Below are 14,530 nucleotides of genomic sequence, written 5' to 3'. Positions count from 1 at the left end.
GTAGTCCCATTCCCCTACAGCAACTAATGTATAGTCACTTATTTTAAGTTATAGCTTGGAAAATAAATCGTAACTAATAAAGAAGTATCACAGGTTTTTTGCCTCACCAACAGTATTCCAGTAGTGTCCTCTGTGTCATCCCAGTTCAGCTGCATCCATATATTTCATGACTGCAGTAGGGTCATGTGTTTACTACTCAAACCACAAAAGATTATCGCCTATTAGATCCCTCTTGGTATTTCTCATTTAACTCTACAATTTTGCTGACCAATGTGAGACTTGTGATGTCAGCAAATGTTTCAGTAAATGTGTTTAAGAAAAAGTCTCCAAAACTCCAATATACTTTCTGTGACCAATTTTTTTTTTATTGCCATTCAAAAAACATTCCTTGGCATGTGAAAACACACAATGTACAGCCAACTAGAAGACCCAGCTCTGATAGACTGTAACCATGTACTGTACCTGTGTGCCCATCACATGACAGGAACACCAAATATAATGTTGTTTGCACTCACTGACTGCAAGCAGGGATCTTCAATGAGAATATGATATATAAAGTAAACAGAAAAATTGTGTAGGTTTTACAACAAATAAATATAACATATATTTTTTGAAGTTGTCATGTAAGTAGGCATGTCCATGTAAGGGTGAGTAAACAAGAGGCTGGTTTATACAGAGATCTTCTGTGCACTCACTTATTCATAATGCACAACAATGGATCAGATTGATAAAACAGGTTAGGGCAATGTTCCCCCTGCAGGAACAGGTCATCATTTACCAGCAAAAGGCAGCTGTCTATTGATAATGACAGCCACAAATAATGATCATGATTATCAATAGATGGCCACTGTTTGTCATTAAACAATGTCCCCTTCCTATAGTGGGAACCTGGCCTTACCATATTTTCTTGTTGTTTTACCATATTTTCAGCTGTTTATTTCTATTCTTTTAGAATGAAACAGTATATTTGCAGATGATGCGTGTAACAGGTTATTTTAATGTCCGTAAAATAAAGGATGAAATGTTAAGTATCATCGAGCTTCCTTATGGAAAAAAGAAAACTCTGAGTATGTATGTCATACTACCAGATACATACAATGGTATAAAAAAGGTAAGTGTTTAAGCATTCGAGCTGTGTGATGATGATAATGATGATGAGTTACTGAAATATGTAATGATACATTAATATTAAATTACTGGGTAAGACTCCCTAATATTGCACCAAATTTATTGATTTTAATTACATTATCCAAGTATATCTCATAACTGAGATAAAATAAAGTAAACAATAGTGAACCTATCATCTTTTTTTTTTTAATTTTCTGCTTTTAAGCCAAGAAAACTGTATCTTTGCTAAAATGCAAATAAGGGACAAGTACCCACAGGGCATGCCCAATTGCTGCAAGTGTCCAGGACTCACTATTGCAGCTTTCTGTTTCTCCTGCACTAAAGCCTCTATTCCACGGGCCAACTGTGAGGAGCAAACGAGCGCTGTCAGTGCTAGGTAGCTGAGGGGTGCAGAACAGGTGTGTGTAGTGCAGGTGTACCATACTCACCTGATCTGGGCGTCCGGAGCGAAGATCTGCAGTCCGCGGCGTCCTCTTCTCTTTGTCGGGTCACTTCTGGGTTCGGTCGTCCAGCGTCGGAAATCTTCGGAAACACTCGGGTCCTCGGGTTCGGCGGGCCTCGGCAATCTCCTGCAGCGTCGCTCTACTGCCCCCTAGCGGCTGATCAGTGAATATCATTCACTGATCAGTTGCTTTGGGTTAAGGGTTCAAACCCACTTGGCGGATCTGCAGCGAGTCTCCATGCTGCGTTTTTGCAGCGAGACTCGCTGCAGATCCCAGCCCTATACTTTCATTAGCAGAAAAACTCGCAGCAGGGATGTACATCCCTGCTGCGATTTTGTCTGCAGCCCTCCCCATTAACCCCCTAGCTGCCAGACATTATACATTACCGGGTCCCCGTTCCTGCTTGCTTCGGGGCTCCCGGTGTCTTCACGGCCCGCCCGGCCAATCAGAACGGCAGAACGTGCCGGGAGCCGCCGAAGCAAGCAGGAGCGGGGACCTGGTAATGTATATCCTGCCCGCCCCCCCTGCAGCCCTGATCGCCCCCGGCCGCATGATCGCCCCCCGCACCCCCCGGCCGCACGATCGCCCCCCGCACCCCCCCCGGCCGCATGATCGCCCCCCGCAACCCCCAGCCACACGATCGCCCCCCGCAGCCCCCTGCAGCCGGGGGCGTTGGGGGGGTTCCGGCCGGGGGCTGCGGGGGGCGATCAGGCGGCCGGGGGCGATCGGGGCTGCAGGGGGCTGCGGGGGCGATCGTGCGGCCGGGGGGTGCGGGGTGCGATCATGCGGCCGGGGGGTGCGGGGGGCGATCATGCGGCCAGGGGTGAGGGGGGCAATCATGCGGTGGGGGGCTGGGGGCGATCAGGGCTGCAGGGGGGGCGGGCAGGATGTACATTACCAGGTCCCCGCTCCTGCTTGCTTCGGCGGCTCCCGTCACGTTCTGCCCGGCCAATCAGTGCGCTGCCCTGCCGCAGCACACTGATTAGCCGGGCGGGCCGTGAAGACACCGGGAGCCCCGAAGCAAGCAGGAACGGGGACCCGGTAATTTATTATGTCTGGCGGCTAGGGGGTTAATGGGGAGGGCTGCAGACAAAATCTTTCTCTGCTAATGAGTTTCTCTGCTAATGAAAGTATAGGGCTGGGATCTGCAGCGAGTCTCGCTGCAAAAACGCAGCAAGGACACTCGCTGCAGATCTGGCAAGTGGGTTTGTACCCTAAAAAGATTTATTTTTTTTTTCTATTTTTTTTTCTTTTTTTGCGCCCTAACGCCGCTGCGCCCAACATCGCACGTAAGTGCGCCGCTGATCAGCAACTTCTCCTTTTGGCGTAGGGGCGTTTTTTCCCCCCTATATCCTACCGCCACTGTCTAATAATAAGTGCCGCACATAAGTGCGGCATTTATCAGCTGTTCCTTTCTTGGCGTAGGGATATTTTTTCTTACTGTCAAAAAAACACGTAAAAAACACTACACTACACCACACTACATAATATAAAGTTTTACACTACACCACTACACATTTACATACGCCATATACCAATCCCCGTATAAAGATGGCTCCCAGGGTGTTTTCGGTGTCAGAGGCATACGTTATTATTGCCTCCGACACCGAAACAGCCAGTGAGGATGAATGGGGGGATTCTTCTTTCCTCCATTCATCCTCATCTTCCTCATCATCCAGTGACGTGTCTGGGGGTAGCGTAGCGTACGCTGCCCCCCAGACACGTCTTTTCCGCCAGTACCGTCCCAATAAGAGATGACGGTATGGCGTGAAATTCTACAAACTCTGTGAGAGTACCTCAGGGTACTCTTACAGATTTAGGGTACGTGCACACTGCGGAATGGCGAAGGATAACCCTTTGTGCATTCCGCAGCTGGCACCCACCGGCGGACTGATGCAGGCGTGCGTCTCCATCCGTGTCATAGACTCCATTCTATGCACAGGCGGATTCCGTTGTCCGTCCAAAGAATGAACACGTTCATTCTTTTGACAGAGGGCGGAATCCACCCCTGCATAGAATGGAGTGTGACACGAGAGGAGACGCGCGCCTCCATCAGTCCGCCGGTGGGTGCCAGCTGCGGAATGCACAAAGGGTTATCCTTCGCCATTCCGCAGTGTGCATGTACCCTTAGAGTATATGAAGGAAGGGACACCCGAATCCAGCCCCCAGATGTCCCTCCCCATCCTCGGAGTTAGTGGGGAGATGATTCGGGAACTGATCTTCCCACTGCTGGATAAAGGTAACCACCTGTACGGGGATAACTTTTATACCAGCACCCCCTCTTCTGGTCCCTCGCTGCCCGAGCTACTGTAGCTTGCCGCACAATCCGAAAATATCAGAAGTAGTAATAAAGCCCTAATATTTAGCAGCCATGGAGCGTACCCAGCGCTTCTGGATATGAAGGACCCCGTATCGCACCAGGACAACATTTTCCAGGTGACGTCCCCCACACTGGAAAACAGGAGACCCCAGAAGAAGTGCAGAGTGTGGCGTAACAGGGGGATCAGGAAGGACACCATTTTCCAGTGTGCCACCTGCCCTGATCACCCCGGCCTCTGTATACTGGATCGCTCCAAGGCGCACCACACGTCATTGGGGTTCTACATTTTCTAAATACAGTCCCTTATTCCTATTTCAGGGGTCACGTTGATGCAGGGATTATTCTGATTGCCAATATGGAGTCGGGAAGGAATTTTTCCCCTGTGATGAGGCTACTGTCGTCTGCCTCACAAGGGTTTTTTTGCATTCCTCTGGATCAACACAGGTTGAATTTGATGGACGCCTGTCATTTTCAACCTTATAAACTAATAATTGGCCTAACACCCCCAAATAAATTAGAATTGTCCCTTTTCCCCAGCTAAATAGGTATGGCCGCCATTCCCATTAGAGGATGCCATGATGCAATTACAAAGCGTCTGTGCGGCCAGGACAGTAGAAACCCCCCACAAAAGACCGCATTCTGGAAACTACACCCTATAAGGAATCTAACGAGGGGGCAGCGGGGATATGGCCCCCTGGTGACGGGCACATTTGTGGCATGAAAATGAAAAAATTGTATTTTTTTTTTCACGGCACATGTTCCACATATGTGCCCGTCACCAGTGGGGTCCATATGCTCACTGCACCCTTTGTTAGATTCCTTATGGGGTGTAGTTTCCAGAATGGGGTCCCTTGTGGGGGGTTTCTACTGTCCTGGCAGCACAGGAGCTTTTTAATTGCAACATGGCCTCCATCCTCCATTCCCGCCTCTAAATGGTGCTCTATTCCTTTGGTGGCTTGCCCTGTGCCCATATGGCACATTATATCCACATGTGGGGTATTTTTGTACTCAGGGGAAATTACCCTACACGTTTTGTTTTCACTTTCTTTTTTAACCCCTTGTGGAAAAGGAAAAAATCAAGGCTAGACCAACATTTAGTGTAAAAAATGTTTAATTTTTACACTAAATCACTGATCTTGTCTTGATTTTTTTTATTTTCACAAGGGGTTAAAAGATAAAATAACACTAAATGTGTAGAGCAATTTCCCCAGAGTACAGAAATACCCCACAAGCGCCATGTAAGTGCAGGGTAAGCCTCCAAAGGGAAGGAGCGCCATTTGGTTTTTGGAGGCTGCATTTGGCTGGAATGGATTTCGAGGGCCTTGTTGCATTTAAAAGGCCTCTGTGTTGCCAAGACAGTTGAACCCCCCACAAGTGACCCCATTATGGAAACTACACCCCTCAGGGAATGCAGCAAGGGGTGTAGTGAGCATATGGACCCCACTGGTGATGGGCACAAATGTGGAACAATATGGCTTGAAAATGAAATATTACATTTTTTACACTATAATGTTGGTTTAGCCTTAAATTTTTCATTTTCACAAGAGGTTAAAAGTGAAAAAAACACACAAAATGTGTAGAGCAATTCCCCTTGAGTCCGTAAATACCCCACATGTGGGCGCAGAGCAAGCCTCCAAAGGGAAGGAGCGCCATTTGGATTTTGGAGGCTGGATGTGGCCAGAATGGATGATGAACGCCATGTCGCATTAACAGAGCCCTCGTGCTGCCAAAACACTGGAAACCTCCCACAAGTGACCCCATTCTGGAAACTACACCCCTCAAGGAATCTAACAAGGGGTGCAGTGAGGATATGGACCCCTTGATGATGGGCACATTTGTGCCATGAAAGTGAAAAAATGAAAATTTTCCCTTTCACGTCACATTGTTTCACATTTGTGCCCGTCACCAGTGGGGTCCATATGCTTACTGAACCCCTTGTTAGATTCCTTGAGGGGTGTAGTTTCCAGAATGGGGTCACTTGTGGGGGGTTTCCAGTGTTTTGGCAGCACGAGGGCTCTGTAAATGCGACATGACCCTTGAAATCCATTCCAGTAAAATCCAGCTTGCAAAGGCCAATTGGCGCTCCTTCCCTTTGGAGGCTCGTCCTGCGCCCGCTTGGCACTTTATGTCCACATGTGGGGTATTTCTGTACTCGGGAGAAACTGCGCTACACGTTTGGTGTTTTTTTTTTTCTTTTATCCCCTTGTAAAAATGAAAAATGAAGGCTAGAACAACATTTTAGTGTCAAAAATAGAATTTTTCCTTTTTTACACCACATTGTTCTGAAAATCTGTGAAACACCTGTGGGGTCCAAATGCTCACCGCACCCCTTGTTACATTCCTTGAGGGGTGCAGTTTTCTAAATGGTGTCCCTTTAGGGGTGTTTTTTATGTTTTGGCACCCCAGAGCCTCTGCCAACCTGAAGTGGTACAGTCAAAAATGACCAAATATAACGGAGGCGTTGAAATTCACTAGGCGCTCCCTTATATCTGAGGCTTGTGGTTGCGTCAAATAGCGCAATAGGGCCACATATGGGGTATTTCTATAAACTGCAGAAACGGAGCAATCAATATTGGGGTGCATTTCTCTGCTAATAGGTTTATCATTATGAAAGATATTTGATTACAATAAAATTTCTGCACAGAAAATAAAAATTTTCAAATTTCTTACACACTTAGCTTTTATTTCTGTGACTCCCCTAAAGGGTTAAAAAACTTTCTGGATGTGCTTTTGCAGAGTTTGGGGGGTGCAGTTTCTGAAATGGGGTGCTTTGTGGGGCTTTCTAACATACAGGCCCCTCAAATACACTTGGGAACCTGAACAGGTCCCTAAAAATATCAGATTTTGAAATTTTACTGAAAATTTGGAAAATTGCTGCTTATGTTTTAAGCTTCCTATTGTCTAAAAAAAATGAAATATAGTTTAATAAAATCTACCAACATAAAGTAGACATGTTGCTAATGCTATTTAATATATAATTTATGTGGCATAACCATTTTCTGTATAAGCAGAAAGGTTTCAAAGTTGAAAAAATGCATTTTTTCACAATTTTTCACATTATTTTGGTGTTTCTCATAAAGATTAGTTATGAGTATCAACTCTATTTTACCAGAAATGTGAATTACCATATGTCACGAGAAAACAATCTCAGAATCGGCCGGATAGGTAAAAGCATCCCGAAGTTATTAATGAATAAAGTGACACAGGTCATATTCATAAAATTTGTCTCTGTCCGTAAGGGGTTAAAACACAAACGACTGCAACAATCAGTTGACATGAACGATGTCGGCTGATCGTTGCTTTCTATTCTACGGGCCGATTGTCGGCGGCAACGGAATAGGGCCTTTACTAGCTTTTTAGTTGATGTACAGCACTGAAGGAAGATATGCTAATTATGGGTGACTTCAACAAAGTGCCATGTAATTTGGAATATTCCTAATGTACACGCATGAAAAAGTAGGACATTCTTAGTTATTTACTGTAAATAGGTATCTTTAACCTCTTCCTGATCTATGACAGTCATTTACATATGGGTAAGGGAGCTTATATTGATTATAATTTAAACAGTTACCACCTGGCATTGTGACTGCAGAGCGTGGAGCCATTGGCATTTTGCAGGTGTATCATTGCTTTGGTACACCCCCAAGGGTTTTTGTATCTATTACTGTTCTCTCTGAAGGTGTAGGTGTGTTGAAACTAATTACAATTGTTCTGCTGTGGCATCAAAATTTTTGACCAGCAATTAACAATTGTTTTATTGTTGATGTTCTCTTTTGTTAACACTGACAATTATTATGATTACTCAAAAGCAAGCCAACAATAAAAATAAGTGGACTATGTAAATGGACATTTAAGTTATTAATGTATCCTCCCCTAGAGGCATTGGAGAGAATATCTCAACATGTGGAGTCCTATGGAGCCTGTATTGCAGAGCATGAAAGATAGAAAGCTCTGTACTTCAAAGCCAGACTGCTTGTTATTAAACAAACTTTTTATATTTCAGATTAAAGAAAACATCACATATGAACGGCTCAATGACTGGACCAACCCATACAATATGAATAGAACATTTATAGAGGTTTATCTCCCTCATTTTAAGATAGAGAGTAACTATTCCATGAGAAATGCCCTACATCGTATGGGAATGACTGATGTTTTCAGCAATACCAAGTCAAACATGTCTGGAAATGGCCAAGAAAATTTGTACATGCCAGACATAATTAATTTTGTAACTTTGGAGGCAGCTGAGGACGGTACTGAAGAAATAATAGATGATGATGATCGTCTTGGATTTCTCACCTTAAGACTTCCACAAATGACCTTCAAAGCAGATCATCCATTCATCTTCATTGTGCGGGATATTTTGAACAAATGTTTTATCTTTTGTGGAGTGTTTCAAAAGCCATGATAAAAGAAAAACAACCAAAAAGATGATGAAAGACAAAACATTGCAAATAACCATTGAGATTGTGTTAGCTTTTTAATAGTTCAGACGATACAAGAATTTTTATACGTCACCACAATTGTAAATGAAGTGGGTTGTCCATCCACCTTTTGTGAGTCGCCCTCACCCTAATGTACTACAGTTGTCAATCACAAAAGCAGCAAGCTAGTACTCACTTGCTTCCAATGTCCAGGCCTCAGTAGGGCTTAGTATACAGGGAAGCATGAAAAGCCTCCAGACCAATGAGGCAATATAATATATACATAGAAAAATAGAATTCAACTCCCAGACAAACTACAATCTTCAATGCTCTGTTGATCAGTTCTAAAAAGCCATTATGTTACTCTCACATTGTGAACAAATACAAGTGCCCTTAGTCATGACCAAGAATGCTTGAGTGCATCGAAAACATTGTATAGTATATTTTGGGGCGCCATTGTGGTTAATTAACTCTGCCAGGCAGAGACCAAGGTGAATATTGAGTGTCCCTTGGAACTATTGTATATAAAATATGGGGCTACATCTATGAAATAAAAATGAATGTCTGTCTGTCCGTCTGTCTTCTATAGACTTAAGAACGCTTGAACCGTTTGACCCCAAATTTGGCACACAAATATATTGGGAAGGTTAGAGCGAAGGTCCCGTCCTTGCCAGATGTACAGGAGGGGGGGGGGGATGGGGAAGACCACCCCATAAAAATGAATGGGAGAATCTCCACACTGCACTTACAGGTGACATAATTAGCACTGCAGCTCCCCAGCAGTAATGACAGTTGGGAAGGTATACTGAAGGGGGCTGGAATCTGATTGATTGCTAGGGGCAGCTGTCTCGAAACAGATCTACAGAAATAAATGGTAGACCACCTTTGTACACTACAGGTATACAGGACCACATAACTATACAGTACATGTATACACGACCTCCACCAACTCTACACTACAGGTATACAGGACCACCCCAACCATAAGGAACCGGTATACAGGATCCCCAAACTATGCACTACAGCTATACAGGACCCTCAAACTATATAGTACAGGACAGCCAACAACTATACAGTACAGGTATACAGTATTTCCACCAACCAAATTTAATTAACACACTGACACTTAATACCCAGGCAGCCCCGGGTAAATGTTTTAGTATTTCTATATATGCCCAAGAGCATTCACCATAACCCCTGTCAACTGCTAAAAGTGCAATATACAATAGCTGCAGCAATACAATAAAATACTAATTCAATAAACAATACAATACGATTAGCATAATCCAACTGCTGGGGCCTAGTTGCTACAGTTGTTGACCTAAGATGAGCAAGCACCAAAATAACTGAATGTTCGATTTGAGTAATGAGCCCCACTGAAATAAATTGGAGAATCTAGTATTTAACCAGGTGCTCCTCACTCATCACAGCAGATGGTACCTGGTTAAACTGATGGCCGTCATTTAATTGATGAGTTGGCCGGGTTGCAGCTTCAGGGCCGGTGTGAGCTTCCGGCACAGACAGTGTGTATCACACAGGCTGGAAGCTCATAGCTGCAGCCCTGTGGTGCATGAATTTCTCTCCTGCTCAGTGGCGCCGCAATGACGTCACATGTGCGCTGCCAAGCAGGAGAGAAGTTTGGGCACAGCGGGGCTGCAGCTGTGAGCTTTTGGCCTGTGAGATACGAGCTGTCTGTGCCGGAACCTCACCCCTGCCCTGAAGCTGCAATGGGGGGACCTGCCCAGCCTGCAGGTGAATGCATAGAATGGCCTCTAATTACAAGCATGCAGCGGTACACATGTGGGGGTATGTATCTGATTGGTCTAATGGGATATAAAAAGAGAGAGCTCAGTACTTGTGACATCACCCTTGATAAAGCAATACGAGAAACACGCGTTGGGTGAGTGGTGCGGTGGTTACCACTTATGTGCTAGGGACACATGAGTGGTAATGTATACTGAGTTTTTATGTGATTCATTTACCTTCATTCACTGTGAGTCATATTACTTGTCCTATTTGTGCCCAGTGCCCAGTACACATGTTTGTAAGTTATCTATTGATTTGTATTTATTTTCTTGTGTATCATGTAACGTAATTCACTCCTATCCACCCTATTGTTAGGGATTTGTATAGGCTCCAGCTCCCATTATATGTTTTATAATGATGTAGATTTTTTTTAAGTATATTTAATAAAGAACAATAATTTTCTTACAATTGGTCTTGCATTTTGTTGGATGGGGGGTTCTTTTTAACATCTTTCCCCTCATACTATATTTTTGGGGGTTTGCTTAAAGTGACACTGTCACCCCCTTTTTACATTCTGACATCTCTACACAGGTGTAAAGGGTTAATTTAGCGGTTTTCATACCTTATTTTATATCATACGTCATGGTGCTTGTTCAAGTAAAAAGTCATCTTTTATCAACTGCAGATTGTGTTAAGTGGGCTGGCCTAGAGGGGGTGGGGCCTAGACCTTTAGGCCAGCCTGTTCCAATGGGCGGCGAGGGGGCAGGGCCAACGGTGGCATTGTGGGTGGGGATAAGTGGTGCTAATGCTGCGAGTTGATATATCTGCAGTTGATAAAAGATCACTTTTTACTTGAACAAGCACCATGATGTATGATATAAAATAAGGTATGAAAACAGCTAAATTTACCCTTTACACCTGTATAGAGATGTCAGAATGCAAAAAGGAGGTGACAGTTTTACTTTAAGTATTTAACGTGCATATTGACCTTGCATATTAGAGCCTTTTATAGGATTAATGAGGTGGTGTGAAGACTAATCAAAGGTCAATACATGGGCACAGGTCTTCTCTTCTTCTTCTTCCAAGTATTCTACCTCATCCTCCAACATCCCATCAGAGCACAGTACTACTTGGGTTGGGACTCTCACAACATCCTCCTCTCTGCAAATCTGCTTCTCTGTATTACTCAGTACACTACTCAGTCGGCACAACTGTATCCTACACTGCATTCCTACTACAGACTTGGTTGCTGTATTGTCAAGTATTTGTCTGGAACTATTGTAAAGTGTAATATCAAGTGCTTTATCAAGAGAAACATTGTGATCGTGTAACCTTGCCTCAAGAAAGGATCTTCTTAGTAAAACGAGCTTATTTAAGTTAAAGAGACTCTGTGATCTTTCGCTTTCCACCGACACAGTGTACCACACAATCTTGGGACACTTCCGCTTTCTGTGGGTGGCGGTTTTGATAGTCCAGGAGGGTCACTACACCACTCTGGCCATCCTGGATCACACCAACCCAAGGGACCCAGTAGCTTGACACTGACCACAAAGGAAAAGGGTACAACTGGCCTGGGTACTCGCCTGGGTACAAGTGACAGGCTGCTCCTCTGATATAACATCACCCTGGGGGTACACCACATCCCTGCCCCCCATATTTTTCCTCCCCTTTCTCCCCCAGCTGCTCCCCCTGCCTTCCCAGCTCCCCCCCCCCAGTTTTCCTCCGGCCCCTGCCACTCCTAGCTGCTTCCCATGTCACCCCAGCTTCTCCCCCTCCCCCTGTCACCCCAGCTGCTCTCTCTGTCACCCCAGATGCTCCCCCTGTTCCTGTAAGTCAAGCTGCTCCCACTGTCCCTGTCAACTCAGCTACTCATCCTTCCTCTCCCCTTGCCCCCCCAGATTCTCCCCCTGCACCCCCCCCCCCAGATTCTCCCCTTTGCCACCCCTAGCTGCTCCCCATCACCCCAGCTGCTCCCCCTGTCCCTGTTTCCCCAGCTGCTTCCCCTGCAGATGAGTTGGGGTCGGAGAAGTCTTCATGATGGCTGCGCCAGATGGAGAAGAAAGCAAAAAGTGAGCAACGGCAATTGGAGAAGACTTCACCTGTGAGTCATTAGTAACTGCACTGTAATCGCTTCTATAATGTGCAGAGCCTGTGTACCATTGGGGTCTAAATGGGTCAGTGTATTGTTTGCGGTAGTGTACTGACACAGCGCACTACAGTACACTAGTGCAAACTTTTAAACTAGAACCCAACTACAACAGCTGCAGGTACTACAACTCCCAACATACCCTGAGGGCTGCAGACTATAAATGCAGTAAATGTCAGTAAATGCTGGGAGTTGTAGTGCCTGCAGCTGTTGTAGTTGGGTCCTAGGTGCATTATACACTGGATGCTTTGTGGCATATATGAATACATAGATCTGTGGGGACTGACCCCAGAACAGCACTAATAGGGGATAGAACAAAAACATCTACCCCTATCCCCTATTTGTGCTGTTCTAGGGTCACTTCCCTACACTGAGCCCCCACAGATCTATGTATTCTTATATGCCACAAAGCATCCAGTGTATAATGCACCTAGGACCCAACTACAAAAGACTCAGGCACTACAACTCCCAGCATGTACTGACAGTCTGAAGCCCTCAGGATATGCTGGGAGTTGTAGTACAGTAGTACAAGCCTCTGATAACTGCCGCTATAGACAGATGTATTGCTGGACCTTCAGAGCTGATGGTTGTGATCCACAGATTGCAGCCACCAGGAGACTCTGCACACATTGATTTATTATAGGGTTGTCCTCTCAGAAACTACAACAGCTGCAGGCACTACAACTCCCAGCATGTACTGACAGTCTGCAGCCCTCAGGATATGCTAGGAGTTGTAGTACAGTAGTACAATCCTCTGATAACTGCTGCTGTAGACAGATGTATTGCTGGACCTTCAGGGCTGATGGTTGTCACCCACAAATTGCAGCCACCAGGAGACTCTGCACACAGTGATTTATTAAAGGGTTGTCCTCTCAGAGACTACAACTCCCAGCATACCCTGAGAGCTGTATAAATGTAGCGTGTTCTGAGAGTTTTACTTTGACTGAAAATGTTATTTACAAGAGATTTGTCACAGATACAGATGAATCCAGGAAAGGACCAAGTTAGCATGTCGTGTCTCACTGGTTCTATATTAATGGGCCCCAAGGATCAATTCCTCTGGTGGGCTCCAGATACTCCAGTCCGACACTGTTCACGTCTGCACAGGATCAGTGTCCTCTCGAGATAACATGATGTCGAACACTTACAACCCTTACAATTGGACTACTAACTTCAAGCTTACCTCTACATATTTAATAGGTTACTGAAAAAGTCAATAAACTGTCCCCTCACATTCTCTTGGAGGTTTAGCCCATCAATAATTTACACCTGTCACTCACAAAACTTATAAAGGGTCGATGAACACGCAACCAGCTCACTCCACATCTGTTCCTCTTGAGAAAGCCATGGCAGAGTGGTGAAATGTCAGGGTGGTAGTGGGGGTGGTAGTTTTTAGGCAGGGACCTTTGTGACTACACAAGTAAAATATACCTATACAAGTTGAATAGCAAGTGGGTCAGATAGCAGCTAAGTGTCAGTGACTATGCTCTGGGGATGCCGGCTCCTGCAGGGCTCTGCAATGTATGAAGTATCTGTATCAAGTATATACAATATCTGTAAGGGGATACTCTCAATACAATATTATAATACTGACACCTAGTGACCAGACTTGGTTGCTACAGTGAGAATTCATTGATAGGCTGCATTCACACAACTTTCTCCTCTCCTTTTAAAATAGCGTTCATTTCGCTGTTTGGCTGTTGGTACATTATTCTAGTTTGGGTTTACTAATTAGCCTTTGGGTATATCTTTAATTGAAAAGCCAAATAATTTAATAATAAAAATGGTGAAAAGGTAGTGAAAAAATGAAAAACTGTGTGTGAACAACTAAAAAATGACGTCTGCTGATTGCAAAAGACGTCAGAAAATTATTGTCAGTCATGATCATTATTTTGATGTCCGCTCAGACGTCTGTCAGTTTATAAATTGTGTGCATTGGATGTCCGTCATCACGGCAATAGCGGACGTCCAATGCACACAATACTCGAGACAATGGCATCTTCCTCTTTCTGCATGTTTGGCAGCTTTTTCTCAGCCAATCATCATGCAGGAGAGTCTTTGGGAGCTCGTAGCATCACGTGGGAACTCTACATGTCTATAGCAGTGATTGGCTGGCAAGATCAGATGACCTGGGCAAATAAGAAGGATGCTCGCTTGAAACGCAGGGTGGATAAGAGTAGGGAGAGAGTTGCTGTCTGTCAGGGAGAGTGTTGGTCAGGGAATTAGTGTGTGGTTAGGCAGGAATCCGACACCCAACAGTCCTTCAAAGAGCTTAACATTTTCAAAACATTTTTTTTTTTTTTTGCTACACTTGGCTGCTGGC

The 14,530-nt window shown here is 44.7% G+C and overlaps 1 protein-coding gene across 1 annotated transcript in view; it reads left to right on the top strand.

Moving 5' to 3' along the window:
• The window catches only part of LOC138783419 (leukocyte elastase inhibitor-like), a 51,411-nt gene extending 40,882 nt beyond the window's left edge, over positions 1-10,529 (top strand). Inside the window, exons 6-7 of the mRNA XM_069958111.1 lie at positions 953-1,111; positions 7,895-10,529. Coding sequence (XP_069814212.1) covers positions 953-1,111; positions 7,895-8,299 — 564 coding nt within the window. The 3' untranslated portion in view covers positions 8,300-10,529. The remainder of the gene's footprint in view (positions 1-952; positions 1,112-7,894) is intronic.
• The last annotated feature ends 4,001 nt before the right edge of the window (positions 10,530-14,530 follow it).

The sequence above is a fragment of the Dendropsophus ebraccatus genome, chromosome 2 (assembly GCF_027789765.1).
Source record: "Dendropsophus ebraccatus isolate aDenEbr1 chromosome 2, aDenEbr1.pat, whole genome shotgun sequence".
In the NCBI taxonomy this organism is placed as follows: domain Eukaryota; kingdom Metazoa; phylum Chordata; class Amphibia; order Anura; family Hylidae; genus Dendropsophus; species Dendropsophus ebraccatus.
This window is presented reverse-complemented; position numbering and strand designations above follow the sequence as displayed.